Source organism: Nanorana parkeri, unplaced genomic scaffold (assembly GCF_000935625.1).
Source record: "Nanorana parkeri isolate BGI_ZX_2015 unplaced genomic scaffold, ASM93562v1 scaffold1684, whole genome shotgun sequence".
In the NCBI taxonomy this organism is placed as follows: Eukaryota; Metazoa; Chordata; class Amphibia; order Anura; family Dicroglossidae; genus Nanorana; species Nanorana parkeri.
The window spans coordinates 46,875-70,881 of NW_017307952.1; the positions used below are offsets into that span (position 1 = coordinate 46,875).

The 24,007-nt window shown below is 41.5% G+C and overlaps 1 protein-coding gene across 1 annotated transcript in view; it reads left to right on the top strand.

The window, feature by feature from the left end:
• The window catches only part of LOC108799279 (serine/threonine-protein phosphatase 6 regulatory subunit 1-like), a gene marked incomplete at its 5' end in the record, with an annotated part of 72,946 nt that overhangs the window by 42,632 nt on the left and 6,307 nt on the right, over positions 1–24,007 (top strand). Inside the window, 5 exons of the mRNA XM_018571125.1 lie at positions 8,942–9,101; positions 16,416–16,513; positions 16,738–16,933; positions 18,648–18,770; positions 21,030–21,128. Coding sequence (XP_018426627.1) covers positions 8,942–9,101; positions 16,416–16,513; positions 16,738–16,933; positions 18,648–18,770; positions 21,030–21,128 — 676 coding nt within the window. The remainder of the gene's footprint in view (positions 1–8,941; positions 9,102–16,415; positions 16,514–16,737; positions 16,934–18,647; positions 18,771–21,029; positions 21,129–24,007) is intronic.

A 24,007-nucleotide genomic window follows, 5' to 3' on the forward strand; every position in this document is an offset into this window, starting at 1 on the left:
ATTAAATGGGAGTGCATGTGTGGGCCCACTCAGGAAGACTTTGACAAGGGTTTAGGCAGTGTAGTTGGGGATATCTCACCGGATCGGGGACAGAGGAGAGACTGGAATATAAGTATAGCTACACCATAAAAGATGTAGTTACACCTAAATTTCAACTTGGGGCGAAGTCTAGACCCTGTGTACAGCCTGACCTGGGAATGCAAGGGGCTTCACTGGCAATCAGGAATTGATTTTAAGCACTTTGTTACCTTAGGATCTCTTGATACATTGGGGTCAAAAGGTCTGAATCCACCAATAACAAGTTTAAATGAGATTCAACTTGCAGCATTTAGCTTGATAAAACTTGCAGTCAGGGTCAGTTCTGCAGTATCTTAGAGCGTCCAGTTATACTATACAATTTTCTCTTTTAAACCTTTTCCTGCCACGGCCGTAAGGCATATGGCGGAACACAACTGTTTCCAGCTGGCCACATTGGTATACCTTACAGCGTGTGGCTCTCACCCTTCTGCTATAAGCTCATAGTCGCTTTAGCAACCATCAATTTATATCAGAAGGGTTCTCCTGATGGTCCCCTGTAAATGAATAGCTGTCATCAGCAGCTGGCCAGCCGCTGATAACTATTTATTAAAATTCACCACCAAACACTCCCGCCGCCAGCTGCAGTCTGACAGCTTCTCCTGCATTCTCATTCCTACCCAGAGCCGCTCCATGCTCCAAACTGTGTCCTCTCGGATCCCTGCTGCTCTCCCCCACCTGTGTAGGCAGAGGCAGCGGGGATCCGAGGAGAAACAGACCGCTGCAGGTGGCAGTAGAGACACTGTCAAGTTTCAGGATGTAGAGCGGGTCTGTGCGTGGCCGAGTGGTTTAGGATGCCAAGAAGAGGATTGGTAAATATGTGTAATATTTACTGATCCTTCCCTGTGCAGAACACTGCTGATCACTTCAGTGCTGGTAAATGACTGGGGACATGGTATGTGCCCCGAGTTTTGAATGAACAGGAAGTGCTCTTCATCACTTCCTGTTCATCCATGAGTTTCTGAATGGACAGAGCACTCAGTACATAGGCTTCTATCTATTCATAACAGGGGAGAGTGCTATGCCTCAGTTTAGGAATGAGTAGAAAGCCTCTGTACTGAGTGCTTTCTTTTCATTCAGAACAGCTGCAGAAAGAGATTAACCCCTTCGTGACGGGAGACGTACAGTGTACATCCTGTCACTTTAAGGGGTTAAGGACTCTGTGTCCTCAATTTCTAATATTTCAAAAGGGAAATGCCAGGGGTCTGTATTAGACATTTTCCCAAAGCCCACAACACCCCCACACAGATAATATATATGTGCAACAGTGTGCACCATATTATGCAAATGTGCTGCAGTGCGTTGTCGGAGCACACTGTAGTGCTTGATTATTTTTTAAATAGCATTACTTCTGTGGCAGTGCATGGTAAAGCGTAGTGATGCATTGCCGTGCGTTTGTGTTGTGATGTGCTGTGTTGCGATCAAAAGTACGCCTGCATCATTTTATCACAACACCCAACACAGTGCACAAACACCACTGCAGATCAGGTGTTAGCACAACACAGATTTTTAACATAAGTTGCTTATTTACAATTTTGCGTTCCTTTGTTTTTTTTTTTTACCGTTTTGCAAAAAGGTGTAATTTTAAAATGTACCAATATTAACTCCATACAGTTTGTCTTTTAGATTGAGTCAGAATCTTGTAAATTATGTTTCCTTGTGTGAGCTGATACTTATTTAGTGTGCTTTTATCAATTATGTATTTTTATTAGTTTAATATTGATTTGATAAACATTTGTGCAATAATCTAAGGACCTACAAAATTAGTAGCACCGTCTTTTTATTCTACCGGTTCTGTGCTTTCAGGAAATGTATGGTTTGGAGGGTCTTTTACAAGCTCTAAAAGCAGCAGTTAAAAATTTAAGAAAAAGGTGAAAAATTGTAAAATGGTTTGGCCAGCTGAGGTTAAAAGTGGACCACAGGGCTTGGCAGCGAAATGTTTTAATATTGCCAGACATTGTGGCATTGAAGTTTGTCCTATTTTTAAAAATGCCTGGCACAGATTCAGTACATGTTTAATATTTTACTGCTGCAAAATGAATCCTACTCTTTGCAATTTCATTATAGGTTGCCCTATCTGCGGAAAATGCAGAATGTTCTCTTTTGATGAATACATTGCGTGCACAATTATTAAGCAAGTGGGTATTTTGACCAAATCACCATTTATATGCATATTGTCCTAACTCCAAGCTGTATGAACTTGATGGCTTATTGGATTTAAACATATCAGGTGATGTGTATTTGTGTAATGAGGGAGGGTGTGGCCTAAGGAGATCAACACCCAATATCAAGGTGTGCATATTAGCTTCTTTTCCTCAGGCAAAATGGGCCAAAAAAAAAGATTTAACTGACCTGAAAAGTCAAAAATTTTAAAAAGTCTATTAAGAGGGATGCAGCACTCTTGAATTTGCTCAGATATTGGGGTGTGATCACAGAACCCTCAAACTTTGTTGCAAATAGTCAACAGGGTCGCAAGAAACGTGTTGCGAAAGAAAGACTCAAATTAACTGCCAAAGATTTGAGAAGAATCAAACGTGAAGCTACCAGGAACCCATCATCCTCCAGTGCTGTCATATTCCGGAACTGCAACCTACCTGGAGTGCCCAGAAGTACAAGGTGTTCAGTGCTCAGTGACATAGCCAAGGTAAGGAAGGCTGAAACCCGATCACCACTGAACAAGACACATAAGTTGAAACGTCAAGACTGGGACAAGAAATATCTGAAGACAGATTTTTCAAAGGTTTTATGGACTGATGAAATGAGAGCGACTCTTGACAGACCAGATGGGTGGGCCAGTGGCTGGATCCGTAACGGGCACAGAGCTCCACTTCGACTCGGATGTCAGCAAGGTGGAGGTGGGGGTGCTGGTAGTAATAAAGATGAGCTAGTTGGACCTTTTCGGGTTGAAGATGGACTTGAAATCAACTACCAAACCTATTGCCAGTTTTTAGACACTTTCTTCAAGCAGTGGTACAAGAAAAAGTCTGCATCTTTCAAGAAGACCACAATATTTATTCAGGACAATGCTCCATCGCATGCATCAAAGTACTCCACTGCGTGGCTAGACAGTAAAGGCCTTAAAGATGAAACCATAATGACATTGCCCCCTTCCTCACCTGACCCAAACCCTAGTGAGAACTTGTAGGCCCTTCTTAAACGGGAGATATACAGTGAAGGAAAACGGTAACCTCTCTGAACAGTGTCTGGGAGGTTGTGGTTGCTGCTGCACAAAAAGTTGATTGTCAGATGAAGAAACTGACAGACTCCATGGATGGAAGGCTTATGACTGTGACTGAAAAGGAAGGGGGGCTATATTGGTCACATTTCGTTTTTGAAAATGTCAAATGTTTGTTTGTAAATTTAGAGTTATCTATTCTCACGTTAACAGAGGAAAATAAACAAGTGAGATGGGAACATTTTCGTTTTCCATTTAGTTGCATAATAATTCTGCACAATAAAAGTTGCCCAAAAATTGTGCGCACACAGATATTCTCTGCCAAAACCTCACTTTTACTTAAATATTCAGGTTTGAAGTTTATTCATTTTGGAGTGATACAAGAGCACTGTAGTTCAATAATGAAATTAATCCTCAAAAATACAACTTGCCCAATAATTGTGCACGCAGTGTATATTAGATCCAGTAATTCACCATCTGCAGAGTAGTTCAAATATCCCCACACCTGATTGTCTTTACCACCATGACTGACTGCACTTCATGTTGGATTCATGTTTACACTTATTTTGCGGTCAATGTTTTGGGTTCCGTTGCTGATCATCTTTTGGCTTTGTATTTAACTGTCATAGCAAGTTCTTTGTTCAAGTAGATTGAGGGGAATTTATCAAAACTGGAGCAGTTGCACGGTACTGCTTTCTGCCTCTTATACTTCAGTTTTTCAGCACTTGAGACAGTTTGGCCTTAAAGTGAACTTAAACTAGCCTGAAATGTTTCTAAAGTAACAGTTCTGATTACACTTGTGCTGTGGCAATCCTCAAAAAATTCCTGTGGGGGCTTGTTAAATTTGGATAACAGCATAGTTGTTTTTTTTAATATACAGTCTTTTCTCTGTTAGGGTTCTCTTACTTTATATCCAGCATAATTAATTTTGATACACACTACCCCATCAGAGTTACTTAAAACCTAACTTATTTGTTATTTCAATAAAATCATCCTATTTACTAGATTGTCTGATATTTCATCTAGATTTTCATTATTCTTACTATTTTTGGGAAGGAATACCATATTTCTTGTTTTCATTCTAGAACTTATTTCAAATCTCTCCTTTCTCTCCAATACTTTTTTTATTTTCCTCAACTTTACTATCACTTTGTTCTCAGTGAGGGAACATCCTCAATGTTTCCTTATATTTCATAATATGCGGTTCACATAGCTTCTTGATTATATCATCTCTGATTTTTGTTCCTCTTTTTTTTACTATAGATTTTCCATAGGTTCTGTCATTCTTCCTGGATATTCCTAGATATTCTTAGATATTCTTTTCTTTATAGGTATCCCTCCTAACTAAAACTTTCAACAAAAGGTCAGTAGGTGCCCATTAGAACTTTTGTGTTTTTGTGTTTAAGTGCTATACACACACAATATCCACTGGCGTGCAAGAATGCCAAGCTTTTATATGCTCTGATGATCTTCCAAATGACACATTTAACTAAATATGCTCACACAAGTCACTGTGTGTTTAGGTGACTTTATGCAGTCCCACCTTACTACTCCAATCACTGCTGTGATTATTTCATTTGAAGCGTTGGTATTGTGATGATCTGCATCTAGATTATTTCCAATACACCTCTGTTTTTTATGCTCTATCTCAGGGGTCAGCAACCTTTTACACACCGAGTGCCATTTTTGCAACCATCAAACAACCGAGTGCCATTGAACAATAGTGCACCATAGTATTAGTAAATTTCAGTTTTTGCACTCATAGACTGCTAATAATAAGTTAAACTCACTAGTTATTTGAATGTGTTTAACTTGCCATTAGCAGCACAACTGTGAGTGAAAAAATGTAATAACTATTGCACACACAAAATATATTTACATGTACTAAAAAAGGAAACTGGACTTGCGTTTTAGTGTGATCCATGTTTCAGTATTACCTTAAAACTCCAGACCAGCCCTAAACACTGCACTTTCATAAAAAAAACAGTTTTTTTACATGATGCCCTGCAGACCTCAGACCTGCACCAACGCACAGCAGACCTCAGACCAGCACCAACGCACAGCAGACCTCAGAACAGCACCAACGCAGGCAGACCTCAGACCAGCAACAACACACACACTTTAGCTTGCATCAGCCCCAAACAATGTATGATTAATAATAGGGATGCACCGATATATCGGCCGCCGAAACATATCGGCCGACAATGGCAGTTTTGGCTAAATGCAGAAAGTGCCATTTTGCTGCCGATACATCGGCGCATCCCACCCCCGCCGGGTGCTGCTCTGTGTCCCAGCGGGGAGGAGAGAAAGTGACAGACCTCAGACCACCACCAATGCCCTGCAGACCTTAAACCAGCACCAATACATAGCAAAACTCAGACCAGCACCAATGCCCTGCACACCTCAGATCAGCACCAACGCACGGCAGACCTCAGACCGGCACCAGCGCACGGCAGACCTCAGACCGGCATCAGCGCACGGCAGAGTTCAGACCAGCACCAACGCACAGCAGAGCTAAGACCAGCACCAATTCCCTGCAGAGCTCAGATCAGCACCAATAAATGGCAGAATTCAGACCAGCACCAACGCACAGCAGACCTCATACCAACACAAACGCAGGCAGTCCTCAGACCAGCAACAACGCACAGCAGACCTCAGACCAGCACCAACGCACACACTTTAATCTTAATGACTACAATTGCACTTAATTTTTATAAAGAATATGCCAGTGGCTACATATTCACTACGATTAACTTAAAAACAATGTTTACTACATATAATTCTACTTTCTCTATTGTCCATTTAGAGACCCATAAATGTTAGAAATTCTTGAGCAGTCGGGTTATACTCCCACTTATGGAAGGTTGGGGAACTGGCTAACAAAAATGTTAAGCTAGCCCCTGTATAAACCTGCCTCACACTGTCCTAATTCAGTTTTTTGCTAGTGTCCTAGGAGGTCCAAGGGCTCTGTGGCACAGCCAGTGGTGTGATCTAGTCTCTGGAGACTCGCATAGTGAGTAGAGTCGGTCGGTCTGTAGAACCAGGAGCAACCTCACAGTTTTGTTCCGTTTGGTACCATTTTAAAATAAAAAAAGCAAACTGGGAATCCCTCATTTTTTAAATTTTCCATGTGAAATATTCATTCCTCGACCCATAACCTAAAAAAATACCTTAAGAAAAAAAGAAGGTGCTTGTAAAGGACTAGGTAGTAATAGTGGTTACTTTAAGGCTGCCTTAAGGTGTGAATGGGGCCTTAAGGACCTCAGAATCAAGTATTTAGGGGGGTGTCCACACAGCAACGCTCAGTACAAACAATCCAGCGGCTGTATAGCTGTACATAAACCACACCACGAACACGGCTGCAGCAGCAGTGTTCTTGGCATAATCACCTCAAGTGGATGATGTGTATTGACGTGAACCTGCTAGAAGTGGTTAAGGTAATATTAGGGGTGCATTAGACCCCTAGTGTAACCTTTCTACTGTAAATAAGCTATTCAAGCCTAAAGCTTCTCTCCTGGCTTCTCTAGCAGGGGAATGACAGCTGAGGAGCAGGAAGTTGTCGTGTTGCTTCCGGCCCCATTCAGCAGGGAGGAGATCGGCAATAGATGTTTGCTAGTCTCGCTTCCTGCTGACTCCCGTGTTGCTGGACCCGCAGGAGAGGCAGAGGAGCCTGGGAAGCAAGGGTGGGCACTCTTTACGGGCCCATGACAGTGATCTGGCGGCATCTCAGCTGCCAGAATCGCTTCTACTATAAAACCAACAGTCTGCAGGTGAACAAAGTCCCGCAGGGTGTCCATTTACAGGGGCCTGGAGCCAGCACCGTATCCCTTTGGCCTCATTTACCATGCTTAGTTGGCCCGTATAGTTCTGTGCGGCATGCACGGCCGTATTGGGCCGTTCTCTGGAAGGGCAGGTGCTGCGTGTGATTGTACGCAGCAGCCTGTTCTTCCCTATGGGAGGACGCGGCTGTACGCTCACCAGAACTGCACATGCGCACAGATGTGCAGTTTGGGTGAGCGTACGGCGGCAAGCGGCCGTACCCTCCCATAGGGAAGAACGGGCTTCTGCTTACAGTCACTCGCAGCACCTGTCCTTCCCGGGAAAGGCCCGATATGGCTGTGCACGCTGCACGGATCTGTACTACGGGCCGACTCTTAGCTGTGTGAATGAGGCCTTACAGTTGAAGGAAGGAGTCTCTTCTGACCTACCCTTGACACTGTTATTCCTAATGCTATTGGTGTTTGTACTGTGCACCTGCCTCAATGCAGGAGATTGGTGGATGGAACCCAACCTTAATCTACTACTGCAATATTACCTTGTAGGCAACCAAAGTGTACTTCCTATTTGAGCCACACATCTTGAAACCTGAAGCCCTTTCTCATCTGCTTGGGATTCTGCATAATTTGCTTCCTCAGTTTGATGCTGAGACTTTCCCCTGTAGCTTCTATTCTAGACCGTTGAATTGAGCTGCCCCTCTTCATCCTTTGGGGTTACTTCACCTTATAGTGCATGTTACCTAAAGCCCTGTCCTTAGGGTTGGTATCTCACTCCAACTCACCCTCCATACCACAGAATAGTATTTTGCCATCATAGATGATTGTACCCCTTGCAGTGTTTGATTCTCCTCAGTCCTATCCTTAAAATGTTTTGCTTGACAGTGTCCCAACCTCCTGTAGGTGGCAGTATGACACAAATATTCCTGTATCCCTCAATGGACACAGGAATTGGTGAAAAAATATAGTACAAATACCCTATTTCAAACATTTGTCTTCAATTTTTTTTCCACACTTTTTTTTTTTTTTTATACCCCTTCCTTTTACAGTTTAAAAGAAAAAAAATGTATATGTACTGTATATCCCTTATTTAATTTCCACTTGTATATTTATAAATCTACTATAGGTAATTACCATATAGGTATCAATAGGCAAAAAGATTAATATTCAATATGTTCAGAAAATATGCAGGATGTATATATAAATATAGATTTAAATGTATTTTGTGCCAGAAAGGAAAATAAATGGTAAAATTAAATATTAAAAAGTGTGTAAAAATAAGATAAACATGAAGGTTTAAAATAGAGTTCTATGTAGTAAATTTTTTTTAAATATTAACTGTAGTGAATTATAGCCACTGCAGTGGTTATAAAAAGTAAAGGAAACTAGCTATTAAATGGTGGTGTATTGGAAGCCATCTAGTGGCGGAACATCACAATATCATTGCCCCAAAACGAGATAAAATGAGACATTGCAGTGATTGCTGTAGCAGGGGTCTTGTCTGTGCCGTGATGTCCTCCGGTGTGTGCAGTTCTGTGAAGTCATCAAAATATATGAGCGCGGGATGACCAGAGGCTGTACAAGTTCAGTGTTCTTGCATACCACTGGACATCACTTTGTAATTTTGTGTGCTTGTGTCTAGCATTTAAACACAAAAGCACCTTTTAACCTCAGATGAAGCCACAAAAGTTGCAAAACATGAAGGGAGGAAGTTTTAGCATAATGACAGAACCTAAGGAAAATCTGTAATAAAAGGATGAAACACGCAGCAAGGAATAGTTTTTCAACATGTTATCCCATTAGATGCAAGATAACTGGATTCTGACTTGTACTACTGTGTTCTCTGTAAGACAATGTTCACATTTGATGCAGACAATTTTGATGCCTGTTTTAATATGTTTAATATCTTACTCTACAGGGTCCAACTGGACAGCTACATTTGATTCCACAACCACAGATGCCTCATCTTACCCCTCTGTGACCTCTGCAGATACTGGGTCATCTGTATGGGATGGAACCACGACTAATAATTGCGACCAAGGCTGGGCAGACTTTACAGATCTCAGTAAACAAATGAGGTGTGCATATTTATATGCAAATGTTTTGTAGTGCACGTGTGTTCAATAATAACTGTCAAACAATATATGTAAAGTTTATTTATTGTACATTGACAGACAACGGGAATCCTATAACAGTTGGCTTTTACCACCATCTACATGACGTTGAGATTGGCAAAAAAAGTTTGAAAGCCAGCCCCTGTATAACTCCTACCCAGCATGCCTCAGTTTTATGCTAGTGTCAGTAACTTGGATGGTTTTTTTTGTTTTGTTTTTTCCAGCCTTGCTGGAAAAAGTCACCTGTATTTTTTTGCTAGTCTTCAATTTTTTGAGGTTGTTTATATTTACTCATTTAATATCCTTTCTACACCACTGATGGTGAGTTTTCCTCCACTCAAGATTATACACGCATACTCCAACATCTGGATCGGCGTATCCTCGGCAACAGCTTTGGAAGACATACCTTGACACTGTGGGACTGAAGATTGCGGAGCTAGCCTGGAATTTGACTTTCCCCCACTGAGCTCTGTGGCACGTTACAGAACTGTGCAAGCCGCAGAGCGTTTTATGGGCTTAGAGCTGTGTTACGGCCACTGTTGTGACTCAGTCTCTGAAGACTCGCATAGTGGGTAAGGCCGGTTGGACTGAAGCAACTAGAGCTACTTAACAGTTGGTACAATTAAGCACCATTTCAAAATTGCCCACCACCATTCTGTTTCCGCAGTTACAATTAGGGCTTAGATAACATCCGCTAAGAAGTGTGTTGCATATGTGCGTATAAAAACTTTCTCCCAGCATTTATCCTAGAGGAAACCACTGCTGCTCCTGTTCCTGAAGCACCAAGTGGATCATCTGGTCTGCATCTCGTCCATTCCCTGCCTGCATAGACTTGGTCACCTCCTGTCACCTGTGACCATTATTGGCACCAGCTGCTAGCGTTTAAGTGCGCAGGGCCTCTTCTCACTATGGGCTCAGTTCTCTGCTACATGGTACAGAACATCTTCCCAAAGACACAGACAACAGTCCACTGCAATGGGTGTCCTTAGCCCATATTTGCCTGCTGGTTCTGGAGGCATTTACCTGGCAACCCTGAAAGTAAAGCCTGTTATCTAGAACCCGAGTCCCCTATTACTATAGGATGGTCCTTATTCCCTGGGCCTCCCCTGTGTCTGGTTGGGGCTTTGTTTGTGCCCAATTATTTATTTTACAAAAATAAAGCCAAAATGGAGAAGCGATGTATGAAAAACTAAGTACACCTTATGATTCAATAGCTCGTAGAACCACCTTTAGCAGCAATAACTTGGTTATTGTGTTCTGCATGACTATCAGTCTCTCACATCGTTGTAGAGGAATTTTGGCCTATTTTTCTTTACAGCGTTCAGTTCTTTGAGGTTTGAGGGCATTTGTTTATGCACAGCTCTGTTAAGATCCTGCCACAGCTTTTCAATCGGGTTGAGGTCTGGACTTTGACTGGGCCATTCCAAAACCTTGATTCTTTTTGATCCATTCTGTTGTAGATTTGCTGTTGCATGACCCAATTTCTGTATACCAATTACTTTAGTATTAAGAGTAGTTCCTGGTGGACTCGGTGACTGCAAGGTGCCATGCTTCACAGTTGGTTTGAGGCATTTGTGCTGATATGCTGTTTTTGCCAAATGTGGCGCTGTGCATTATGATCAAACATCTCCAGTTTGGTCTTGTTTGTCCATAGGATATGGCTTCAAAAGTCTTGTCGTTTGTTCAGATGCAACTTTGCAAACCTGAATACTGCATACTCTTTTTCGAGAGAAGAGGATGTCTCCTGGCACCCCTTCCAAACAAACCATACTTGTTCAGACTTTTTCTAATTGTACTACCATTAAGGCCTGGTTCACACCTGGGCGTTTTGTAGCGCGTTCGAACGCTCTGAAAAACGCTCAAACACCGAAAATCCCATTATTTCCTATGGGTATGGTTCACACCTGGGCGTATTACAGGCTGTATGAACGCACTACAAAACGCCCTACGCCCAAAGAAGTACAGGAGCTTCTTTGGGGTGTTGTCGTGCGTTTCCATTGGGATACAGCCAAGTAGCCCACTGAACCGCGCGTGTGTCGCACAGTTTTGTACCGCGAAACGCGCGACAAACGCGCATATTTGATATGCCTAGGTGTGAACCCAGCCTAACTTTAACATGTTATCTGAGGCCTGTGGAGTCTGAGATGAAAAACTCTTGGGGTTTTTTCATTTTCTCTGAGCATTGCATGGACTGACCTTGGGGTGAATTTGCTGGGAGATCCACTCCGGGGAAGATTGTCAACTGTCTTGAATGTTTTCCCCTTCTGGACAGTACTCCTCACTGTAGAATGATATCCTTAAAATTTTTTGGAAATTACCTTATAATCCTTCCAAGATTGATAAGCTGCAACAATTGCTTCTCTAAAATCATTGCTGATGTCTTGCCTCCTTAGCATTCTGTTAAACACACTGAATGCTCCAGAACAGTGAGCTGCTAAAACTCCAGCTTTTATAGAGGTGATCACACTTGCTGCTGATCAATTAATCCCTTTCTCCTATTTTGGACCTTTGTTCCACTGACTCCATGAAATCTGAATCTGTTTTTCTTTGAACTTCAGTAACTGCTGTTTGTACTAATTAGAGACCTTCCTCTCTGCTTTCACTTAGTGTAGTGTTCCTTGTAGCCCCTAGCTAGTGTCTGAACTGGTAGCCTTATCCTGCAAGGATCGCTTTCTGGTTTTTGATGGGGAGAAGGTGCTGCTGAGGCCCTGGACTCCCTTCTTACCTAAATAGTTTTTTTGCATTTCATCTCAACCAGGACATGGCTCTTTTGTCCCTCCGTCTGGCTCCAGTTCACAAAAAGGAAATGTCTCTATTTTCTGGATGTGGTTTGGGCTCTGAGGGTCCCTCTTTCAGCCACTGATGCTTTCAGGAAAAGTGATTCCTTTTGTCATTCTAGGTGGACCTCGCTAGGTTGCTTAGGCAGCCCATCATCTAAGCTTATGGTTTCAAGTATCCGGTTCTACCTTTTCCTGTGAAGGTGCACTCTACTAGACTAGACTTTTTGACATCAAGAAACTTTCACAGATGTGCAAGGCTGCCACTTAGGCATCTTTTCACATATTGTTGGAAGTTCTACCATATGGCTGTTTAGGCTTCTTCTGATGCAGGCTTAAAGAACGCCAACCCTTTTTATTTTTTTAACCCTTGCAGTCGGACTACCCCCACACTGCGAAGGTTAAGTGCCTGTTTTTGTCTAGATGCTAAAATAACAGATATACTCACCCGAAGCTCCAAGCCAGCCATCCGTCACGACGCTCCCTACTGCCTGTCCCCTCCTCTGAAGCACATTGGGATGTTCCTCAACGTCCTCACATCTATACACAGTTTATAGACGTGATGATTTACTGGACCTTCAACCGCTGCAAAGAATAGAGAGACATTCCAGGGATTGGTCTAAGAAGCCGACTCGAAGCTTAGGGTGAGTATATCTTTGTTTTTTTTTTGTTTTTTACCTAGACACAAACAAGCAGTTAACCCTTGCAGTGCCAGGGTAGCCTGTGTACTGTAGGTGACCATATAACCCAAAGGTTAAAGACTTCCTGTGTCCTTTTGTACACTCTGAAAATCAGTAAGTCTATTAAAGTCCAGTAAGGCATGTATATGGATGAAGTTATTTGTTAAATTAGTATATGAGAACCAACATTCCCAGGTATATGCCAAACCTGTAAAGAGGGGATTAAGAGACTTTGAAGGAATCAAAGGGAACTTGTAAGATGTACACAGTATAGTTAAAAATTAGTAACTTTTAATGCTCATAAAACAACAAAAAATAGCCTTATTACAACAAGGCTCACACATAGTATGAGAACATAAAACATTATACCACCTTGCTCATATTCCTCATGTTGCCTGTCTTCAAGTGCATTGTCTACAGCAGGGGTGCCCACAATTTGTCATGTAGATGAGATCTACCAGCAAAAAAACACCTTTTTTGTATAAAACTGGGACTACTGCCTTTTTCTCTCTCTCTCTCTCCTCTCTGCTGTCTCTCTCTGGGCCGGTTCACACCACAAAGTATGCGTTCCAGAGCATTTGGCCTCTGGAACACAAACCGGCCGGCTCCCTGCGTTCGGGGGCAGAAGGGGAGCCGGCTCACTGTGTTTTGGGGCGTGGGGGGGGGGGGGCGGGGCGTGGCGGTGCATTGAAGTAAATGGCACCACAGCCACGCTTCCTGCCCGCAGTGCGATCCCCCACACCGCTCACAGTGCCTGCGTTCCGGTCCAGTGCGATCTGCAAAAATGCTGCAATTCTGCAGATTGCACTGGACCAGAACACAGGCAGTAATGTGCGTGCGTTCCGGGTGCGGACGATCGCACTTCAGGCAGGGAGATTGGCTTCGGTGCCTTGACTTCAATGCACCACCTTGGCCCTGAAGGCAGGGAGATGGCCGTCTTGCGTTCCAGAGGCCGAACACTCTAGAACGCAGACTTTGTGGTGTGAACCGGTCCTCTCTGTCCTCTCTCTCTCCCCTCTCTCCCTCCCCTCTCTCTCTGCTTTCCCTCTCTCTCCGTGGTCTTTCTCTCTCTCTGCTCTCTTTCTCTATTCTGGCTGTCTGTCCTTACCTGCACTGCAGCAGCTTCTCGCGGTCTCCTCTCGGGTGCGGTGTCCTATTCTCCCGCGGTGCTATTGTGGCCGACACTGCACATGGGGAGAGGTGTCCCGCCCCTTCCCGTCTGCAGTGTCTGACGCATCATGCACTGAGGAAGGGAGTTCAGGTAAGTGAGCCGATCGCGATCTACCGTTGTTCGCTTTGCGGTCGACTGGTAGATCGTGATCGACCTAATGGGCACCCCTGGTCTACTGTATAATCGCAACACTGATGGAGAATGCAATGAGCAACTGACTACACTTGTTTTGTTGATCTATTCCTACTTCTTTAGGAGATAATGGTGGATAAACAATCAGTATATACAATATAACAATAGAAAAAAAAATACTATGTCAAGAAGAGGATATTTTCATTTGTATTTAAAAACTCAGTGAAACCATTCATATGCAATCATGTGGCTATAAATGTTTCTTTTTAAATGGGTATATCAATGAGAAGATGAAGTATAAACTTATATGAATATTTTTTCAGCTGTTACAACTTGAGATATTACATTTGCCCTGAGTAGTCCAAAGGAAGTAAACATAGGGAAGATTGCTACGACATACCAACTACATCATGGGTTCTAAGATACTAAATTGGAGGGCAAATATATAGTTTCAGATGTTCAAACCAATTTGTTTATATCATTTCAACACGTATAATATATATTATCCAAGAAACAAAGATAGCGCCTACCAGGTAAGTAGTTAAAATATCCAGAATCAACAGGTACAAGGACAAATGGTTGAGCAAGGTAACACATTTTTCGTAGATGGGGCCTGTCACAATCTTCCAGCAACCTCAGAGGGTACTACAGAATAAAGTGAATACAATCACTATCCAGGTTAATTAGGGGTTGTCTCACATATTTGAACCAAGATCTATCACTCAAACAGCCATTAAGTGTATTAACCCTCACAATACAAAAGTAACACCTAACAGGTAGGTTGCTTGATAGGTGTATATAGTGTCTGTGTGTTTTATCAGCTTAAGCACACTGGATGGAAGTTATCAAAATCTCAAGCAGCTGTGCATGGCAACCAATCGGCTTCTCTTTTTTTCATTTTCAAATCCTAACTGAGCAAACTGAAAAGAAGCTGATTGGCCACTGTTTACATTGCATATAGTCCGACAACATCCATTGTATGTGATTTAGGGCTGGTTTCCACCATCTCCAGACCAGATGTTTTTTTTCAAATGCAACTGCATGTGTTTTATCGCCTTTTTTACGTGTTTTAAACACAGTTTTTTGTTCTCTTTTGTATACTGAGATGCCGGAGCGGATCACGACTTAGATGACGGGATACGCCCAGCTGCATGAGTGACAGCTGGCTCTGCCTATCTAGAGGCAGAGCCATCTGTACCCGCCCCCTCCCCTGTCCGTTCCGCCAGTCAGCGCCGGCAGATCGGAGAGGGGAATCCAGCCCCTCCCCCTGTCATGGCAGAGAGCCGTGACAGGATCGAGAGGTGAGCGAACGCCGATATGTGTTCGCTCACCTCCCGATCTACTGAGCTGACCTGTGACAGTCTCATTGTCACAGGTCGGCTAGAACTATGAGGTGAGTGAAAAGCACTCGCCTCATAGTTCTCCTCTATGTTAATTCAAATGGTTTTAAATTTGCGCCGTTTTGCAAAACGGCAAAAAAAGTAATGCAAAACTGTAAAGAACTTATGTTAATCATTTGCACACTTGGTGTGTGTGTTGTGATAAAATGATACAGGCATACATTTAATCCCAAAAAAAGCATATCACAATGCACGGCAATGCATCACGCTTTGCCATGCGCTGCCACAGTTAAATTAATGTTATGTAATAAATCAAGCACTGCGATGTGTTCTAACAATGCAGCGCATGTGCATGGCGTACACCACAATATGGTGCACACTGTTGCACAGGGAAATATCGGGTCATTTCATTTTTGAAATGGCAAAATAAATTGAGGACACACTCTCTCTTTTTGCAGCCTCTGTTCTAAATGAATGGAGAGCACTCCCTACAGAGGCTTCCAATTCATTCAGAAACTAGTGATTGTAAAATATTTACTCATCAACCAGTTTCTGAATGAGTAGAAGCCGCTGTAGTGAGTGCTACTACCCATTCAGGAAGTGATGTAAAGCACTTCCTGTTCATTGGTAACTGGGGACACATAGTACTGTGTGTCCCCAGTTTAAAAACAGCATGCGTACATGTTTCAATATGACAACCTTTTGCCTCAGTTGTTTTGTTTACATCCCGCTTTGCGAGATTTGTGACACAGGATTTAAAGAAACGATGGATGCCTTATCTACCGAATCAGGATGCATCTGTGGAGGGGTTAGGTCAGGTCAAAGGCACAAAAAGGATGAATACAATGAAGAGAATTTATCAAAACTGGAGCAGACAAAATCTGGAGCAGCTGTGCCTAGCAACTAATCAGCTTCTGTCTCATTTTTTAAGCTTACCTGAGCAAACTGAAGAGATGCTGATTGGTTGCAATGGGCAACTGCTCCAGATTCTCTCTGCTCCAGTTTTGATAAATTCCCCTCATTCTCTTAAAGTGCCCGTATCCTTAAAGATAAATCAGGTGAGCTACACATGGTTATAAAAGTACTGTTAGTAGCAGTAGCTTTAAATACATGTGTTCACATTTTTGTTTACTTTTTTTTTTTTTTTTTTTCTAAAATAACCTTTTTTTCCTCTACAGTTCAGAAACCACAACGAGAATAGATGTGCTTATAGAATCAGAAAAACCCTCAACTCAGGAAGTAAATAGTGACATTGATTTTGATAAATCTGGTAAAGGTACGTGGGTTTTTTTTTGGGGGGGGGGGGGGGGTGGTTGTGTTCTATCTCATTTCAGTTTGTGCAAAGTGATTTTAGGAATCAAATTGCTTTAAATTTTATAATAGAGAAGTTTCAAATGCTAAATTCCAAAGATGGATCTAGGTTTAATAGATTGAGACTTTTTTTCTGCACCATATACTGTTCTTTTTTGTTTAAATAAGCTAAATTGTTTTTTTTTTTCCATTTAGAAACCTCAGTTTCCCTGGATAACATCCAGGAAAGTATAGACAACCCCCCGTGTTCTTCAGCAGAAACGGGTACATTAGCAGCATCTTCCAGTCTTGGATCTATTGAAGAAACAACAAGCAGCGTAACTTTGAATGGAGAAGCGGAGGAACCTTTGACACAGGGTGAAATTCTGATACAAGAGAGTGAGAGGTATGGCTAAGCATTGCGATTACAAGTCTCATCTGCCTAACCACATGAGGCTTTTATTTGGTACCCTGTTTTCATTTTTTTTTTAAACACACTTGTGTTTCTTTGTTTTGCATGTACATGTGGTCACTATGCAGCCTGCATGTTACCTTGCCATCTTTGACATGGTAATCACATGATCGGGAACTACTCTGGTCGCTGATCTGATCGTCAGTGGGGATCTGAGCTGCCAGTGACAGCTGAGATTGAGAGCATCCTGCTTTGCAAATTGTTAGCCAGTTATTTACAGGATGAGGACTTTCATTAACGTACTATATCGATTCCCCATGCTGGGGAACAATAGGAGTAGCCCCTACAGAAATTATTTTTTAATCTAAAGACCTGGGGAAGGTGTGTTGTTTCCCCACCCTGACATACCTAGTGAGCACTAAAATGTAAAGAACCTAAGAAGGGAAACACAACTACTGCTTAGAGGTGTGATCTATGGACCAACACTTAAGTCATTGGTCCATAGATCACACCTCTAAGCAGTAAGTTGTTTTTGTTTTTCTAAGGGGGTTAAAAAAGAAAATATTGTATTCTGGTCACTATGTATTTAAAGTAGAATTAAAGTCTCCATTTTTTTTTGCATATATTTACTGCTGGCAAGCCATAGATATAGGCAAAAGCATAAAAAATTGTCAAATAGACACTGTGCCGCTCACTCCTGGCTGCGGGACACATCTTCCATATGGCCCGTGCAGGAGGAAGTGTAGGCTGGCGGATACGCAGTGGAGATCCTTGGCAGGGAGAAGAGGAGAGATTAAAAAGTGAATGCATGCAGCCAGAAGCATGCACACCAGACAGACTCCATGGGACACAGAGGTCTGCGCTGGATCAGAGGCAGTCACCAGCGCTGGAGGGACTGATTAAAACCAGTGGAAGGAAGATGATGATTGGATTAAAGAGCATCCAGCGCAAGTATTTAAAACAGAATGAGGGGGAAAAAAACGTGACTTTAATGTCACTTTAATTCATGTAATAATAACATTCGATATAGGATTTTTATCTTTTTATTTCCCATATTCATTTAAAGCCATGTATGGTAGTGGGTTGTGATGCATTAATGTGTGTTGCATTGTGTTGCCATAAAATGCATGTCAGTATCATTTTAACACACCACACACCAACTCATTGCACAAAGAGCACTGCAGTTCAGGCTTAATCACAAGGCAGCGGAGTGATCAACCTCCAGATTTTCTGCGCAGCTTGCTTATGTACAGTTTTGCGTACCTTAATTTCACTTTATTCCAAAAAGGTCCAATATAAAATTTAGATGTGTAATTTATGAAAGCAATACAGTTTTACATTTAGTATTATATAGTATTTATGTGGTGGTAGTTTTAGTTACAGGATTTATTTTTTAGCTTTAGTAAGAATTTTGTAAGTTTTATGTTGTGTGCTATGATTTAGTGTGTTTTCTTAAAAATCTCATTTTGATTAAACATTTGTGCAAGTATCATGGGATCTACAAAATCAGTAACATCTTTTTATTCTACTAGTCCTGTGCTTTTCCACCCTTTTTGTTTTTTGTTTTTTTTTATGATTTTTTTTATGAATTTTATTAGAACCAGGATCATGTCACTGAAATCAGGACATAAACAAAGGCATTGTATTTGTACCAATGTCCTATGAAAGCAATCTTCCATAGGTCACTGTTTATTTTCATGTTGCAAAGGGTGGAAGAAACGGCCCCATCTACTTCGAAGATGGATCATTTAGAAGAATCTAAACAGCAATGCGTGAAATTAGAAAATGACACTTTAGATAAGAACTCTAATGAAAAACAGCTAGAAATTCGGTAAGAACAGCAGTAATTTTCATAGCAGTAATCAAAAGCCTGTATTATTGTAGCGTTTTCTAGCGTTCTGCTTACTCTATTTTTTTAATGGCACCCCGTTGTGCCAAGCAGATCGCTCACTTTCCTGCCGTGATACTGTCCATGCAATCGCACACGGTCGTGGTTCAAAAAATGTGTGGTGCGTGTCGCAAAAAAGGTACATGTACTTTTTTTCCGTGATTGCCGTGCGGACATAACCTCATTGAACTCAATGGGGCCACGTGGCAATCGCTGTGTGCAATCGTGCACGATCACACAGTCCGGGGACAATCATCCCAGGATCACCGATATCTATACCTAGCCTAAAGAAAAGTAGAATGCACACATTGGTACATAGGAAGGACATCAGAGAATGTTTGCCCAGTCTGGACATTTTCTTTCAGAAAATGGAAGGCTTGTATGTCTGTAGGAAATCCTAGATCTCCTCAGACATCCCATGCCTTGGCTTTCTTGTTGGGAGAATCAGTCAGCCAAGTTTGATTTTTCCAGACATTTGGTACTGATTTTCCCCAAGAGAGGCTCGGAGATGTATAGTAAATGCTGTCCTCCCCATTTCCTTAAGATGCACATTCACCTAATTCTAATGTGCACATTTGTATTGCATTAAGTCTTGCATTAAGTTCAAAACCCAAACTGAGATTTGTTTTTCCTCAGTACTGTGCGTCACAATGTTTCCCATCAAATACGGTTTCCATTTTTCATCTGTTTTGCATCTTTGAATCTCTGCAGCCACTTCCTATCTGTGTGCACACGCCAGCTGTGTGTCATTGTTCATAAGTGGCTTCCCAATGCTGACCACAGCTGACCAAAATTGGTGTTGACGCAGCTGCTTGTAGTCTCCACCTGGGGACGATTGGGACAGGGTGACCATGCAGGAGCACAATTTGGAAACGGGGACAGTGTTGTCTCCTCATAACAGGATAGACCTGAACACGAAACTTTATGATGGGTGTGTTTTCTTTTGCAAAGGTTACACAGACCTCAAAATCACAAAAAAAAGTACACTCAAATCACAATGTGTCGAATGGATAGAATGAGTTATGCAATATAGCAATAGAATGGAAATGGCTGGTGGTTTTTATTGAAAGCTACTTTAAAAAATATATTTAATTAAAGGCCAACTCTGGGCAGTCCACAAAAAGTGATGGCATCTCCCAGCCTAAAATGTAGACTGGCCGCTAACATCATCATGTACAACATCCTGCATTGTACGTGATGTCAGCAAGTGGGTGGCCACATGAGAGAGAGAGGCCGGCTTTGGTGGGTGGGGGGGGAGGGGGGCATTCATCCAGCGGGAAGGAAACCTGCAGAACCAGAGTAAGGCAAATTATAGGGCTTTTCTAGGTGCATTGCAGTAAAACTGCTCAGTACACAACGGGTAGAGAGACTGCATCTATAACAGCTTCTGATACTGGTTAAAAAAGGCTGATTAGCGCTATAGTTTTTTTTTTTGTCCCCCGACCCCTACTGGTGATTTCTGTTTTTTGGGGGGTTTTTTAAATTTTTTTAAACATACCTGCTAGAGCTGGGGACCAGTAGGAGTTTGGCATATGTAGGCAGTGCTGTTCTTCTGTATTGCCATTACATATTTAAAAACAATATTGTATGAAACCTTATGTTCAATGATCTATTCTGTTCTACTATAGTCTTTGAGTAAACTAGGGCTGCATATTCACATGGTTCAACAGTTTGTTTCTAGATTACCAGAATACTAACAAATGACAAAGTTTTCATATAAGTCATTGAGCATATGTAGTAGTCTGAATATCCTGTCTTTCATTATTAGATCTGTGCAGGCTTACCTATTTAATAATTATAATTATTTACTTCATCTGAGCCTGATACTTTACCTGGAGTATCAGGGTATGAGAGGTTACCTGAAGTCTGACAGTTGCTGCCCTGTCAACTAAACAGTGAACACTCTGAAGACAGGTCATGGAGCTTACAGGCCATCAACAATTAGACTTTAAGTGGCCTCTGACCTCTTTGGCTGTGTATATCTTTGATTTGCTACTTAAAAATATTATAGTCTTGTTAGCCATTTTGCATGTCATGTAACTTTTACGTATGGTTCATATTCTCCTAGAGATCAGTGTTTTACTTTTATTATTACCATTTATTAGAGGAAATATAAAGCCGAGTAGGATCCATATAATTTGTGCTAATATAACATAATTTTTATCTTCCATACATGATATAAGTAAATGTTTTTAATTTTAGCGAATCCAGCTGTTTGCACAGTAGTGCACAGAGTAAGGTCCAGCAGCCAACTCTCCCCGAAAGACAACCTACAGATTGTACTCCATCAGAAATTAATAAGTATGTTATAATTTTTATCGCCTTGGGCCACTGTGTATTTTATTAACAATTGTCTGCACACCAGCCATGTGAAATGTGCATTGCAGAATGACAGTTAGTAAATCTGATTGACTTTAGTTAGACTATTGTGAAAATTCACATAGAAAACATTATAAATGAACCCCACTGTATAAAGGTTATGTTAAGTTACACCTGTATAGGTGTATAATTTATAAATGATGAGGCAGAGATTTTAGGGTTTGTCAGGATTGCTGCTTATGTTTAGCATGTTTTTTCATTGATTGTTACATTTTATCGTAGCTACAAGCAATGAGACTTTATCTGTATTCAGGTCGCCACACACACACTACAATCTTACTGAATTTTTGTACAATCAAATTTAGTTTTACCAAATCTATATAATGTGAGAACCTACTTAATCTGTTCCATCACTTTGTATCCAGTCAGACAGGTCCTTCTACATTATTGTTGGTAAATCTAAAGGAAATTGTAAAATCAGATTTTAAGGTGTGTGATGAGCTTAACATAGTTACATATTATTGGAGGTTGAGTAAAGACACAGGTCCATCAAGTTCAATCTATTGCGTGTATGTATGTGTATGTTAACCCTATCGATAAAATCAGATTCCTTCTCCAACTATCATTTTAGAATGCAATTGTGTATCTGAGTGGTGGTTGTGGGACAACACAAATAACTCATTTGCAAAATGCTGATGAGTCTCAGTAGCTGGCTATAGTGCAGAAAGGGTTAATTGCGTTCCAGAGATACATTTTGGTTTAGAAAACATTTTTACTTTTAGGCTGCGTTCACACCTGACCGTTTTGTAGGGCGTTCTACGCTCGACGAACGCTCTACAAAACGGTCAAAAATATAAATTGCATTGTAGTCAATGCCCTCGTTCCCACCTCGCCGTATTTCCGCCCGTCCCTGACGCCCTACAAAACGGCCCACGCCTGAAAAGGTCCCGCGACTACTTTGGGCCGTTTTGTAGGGCGTTTTACATTTGGATACTGCCAAGTAGCCTTTGGAATCGCGTGACTTTTTTACCGCGAATCACGGTAAAAAAACCCGAGTGACAGACGCGCATATTACAATACGCCTAGGTGTGAATGGGGCCTTAGGAAAGAGCAAGTAAATTGTAAGCTGGCTTTTTTTTCCATCCATTGAGGGAAACGGATCTGATGAATTCTGAGACATAGGGTTATGCTGCTGTCGCCAGGAGAATTGGACACTAGGTAAAAAATGTAGCCTGCATTCACACCTGAGCAACAAGAAATAAACAAGTTTTATGCACGTTTTTATGCAGTGCTTTTTTTGTGCTGCGCGGTTGTGCATATTTTAACGCACGTTTTATGCTCATATATAAAATTGTGCATATTAATGAGCAGATTGCAGCACATTGATGTCAATGGACAGACTCACGTAAAACGTCCGTAAAAATTACGCACAAGCGTGAGTTTTTTAGCATTTCCATTGACGTCTATGGGGCCAAGAAGCGCATGATCTGCAAAAAAGCTCATGTACTTGCTACAAGCGAAGGGCGTTTTGCTACAGGTGATGTGATGCTCAGATGTGAACATAACCATTGAAATGTATGGGGGGTCTTTCTTTTTTTTTGGAGCAGAGAAAGGACTACAAAACACTTGGTGTGAAATGAGGGCTTAAAACCTGCCACTTTGAGGACATAACCCCTCCCAAATCGCACCTGCCAGTTTAGCTTCATGACCATAGGAGGATGGATGTCTCCTTCTCCTACTTTCTTTGTTTTGATTTATTGTTTCTTCATTGAAGATTCTATAGAGCTGCTAGTTGATTCATGCCAGATTTTAAATCCTGGAAGTTTCACTAGCTAGCCGACAAATCCGAGATTCATGCTGGGTTATTTAAATCCTGAAAGTTTCTCTAGTTATAAGGAAGCAGGCCATTTCTGTTCCTAGTACTGATGTTTTGTCCTGTGGTGGTCCAGGCTTCATCTCTCTGTTTTTATTTCAGTCATGCCAGTATTCTCTTGGGATTCCTATTGTGGTGAAGGGGCAAGGGCCATAAGGTCATGAGTTACTGTATATTGTTTTTCAGTTATTATTGTGGGACGGGTATTTTCCCTCCCTTTTTTTTATTGCATCAGAGCTGTGTAATATATAGCATCTGCCTGTTTTTATTCAATTTTGCCGCTTCTGAAGAACCTTCCTCCAATTCTATTTAATGTATGTAAGGAGGAGATCCCCTCTGGAAAGGAATGTGCAAAGTGTATTGCTGTTGGTACAAAATCTGACAATCCTTTTACAGTCTAATCCTGTACCTCCCTTTTAAGTAATTCTTCACTTTTTATTACAAAAGCTGAATTTTCTTCTGCTATGGAGAGTTTATCTCATCTGGAAAAACTTAGTAGTCCCTGTTCAGAAAAGTCAAAAAGGTTGCATTTCTCTTTCGCCTGTAGTTTCTGAGGAAGCAAAGTCTGATATTTCTGGAACAGCTGTTGTTTTTTCGGAAGATTCTATGTCTGATGCTGAGGTGTTTTATTTTCTTCTGATGAGGATGTGATTCCGGCTAATTTTCAGTCATCTACTATTACTCAGCAGCAGAAAGAAACTGAGTTTTTTAATTTTGTGAAAAAGTGGTCTATTACCCCTGAAGTTGATCCAACAATTTCTCATCTTAATAAAGTGTTGACTATTCCTATTGATGGCGCTCCTTCTGTAAGGATCCTACTGACAAAAAATTGCAGAATCTTTCTCATACCATTTATTCGATAACTGGTTCAGCTCTTCAACCATTATTAGCTACTGTCCTTATTTCTCAGACTTTGGATACTTGGACAAAATATATTAAGTGCAGATCAGGCAACTGCTGCTGCTCCGCATTTTGATTCTATTGATCA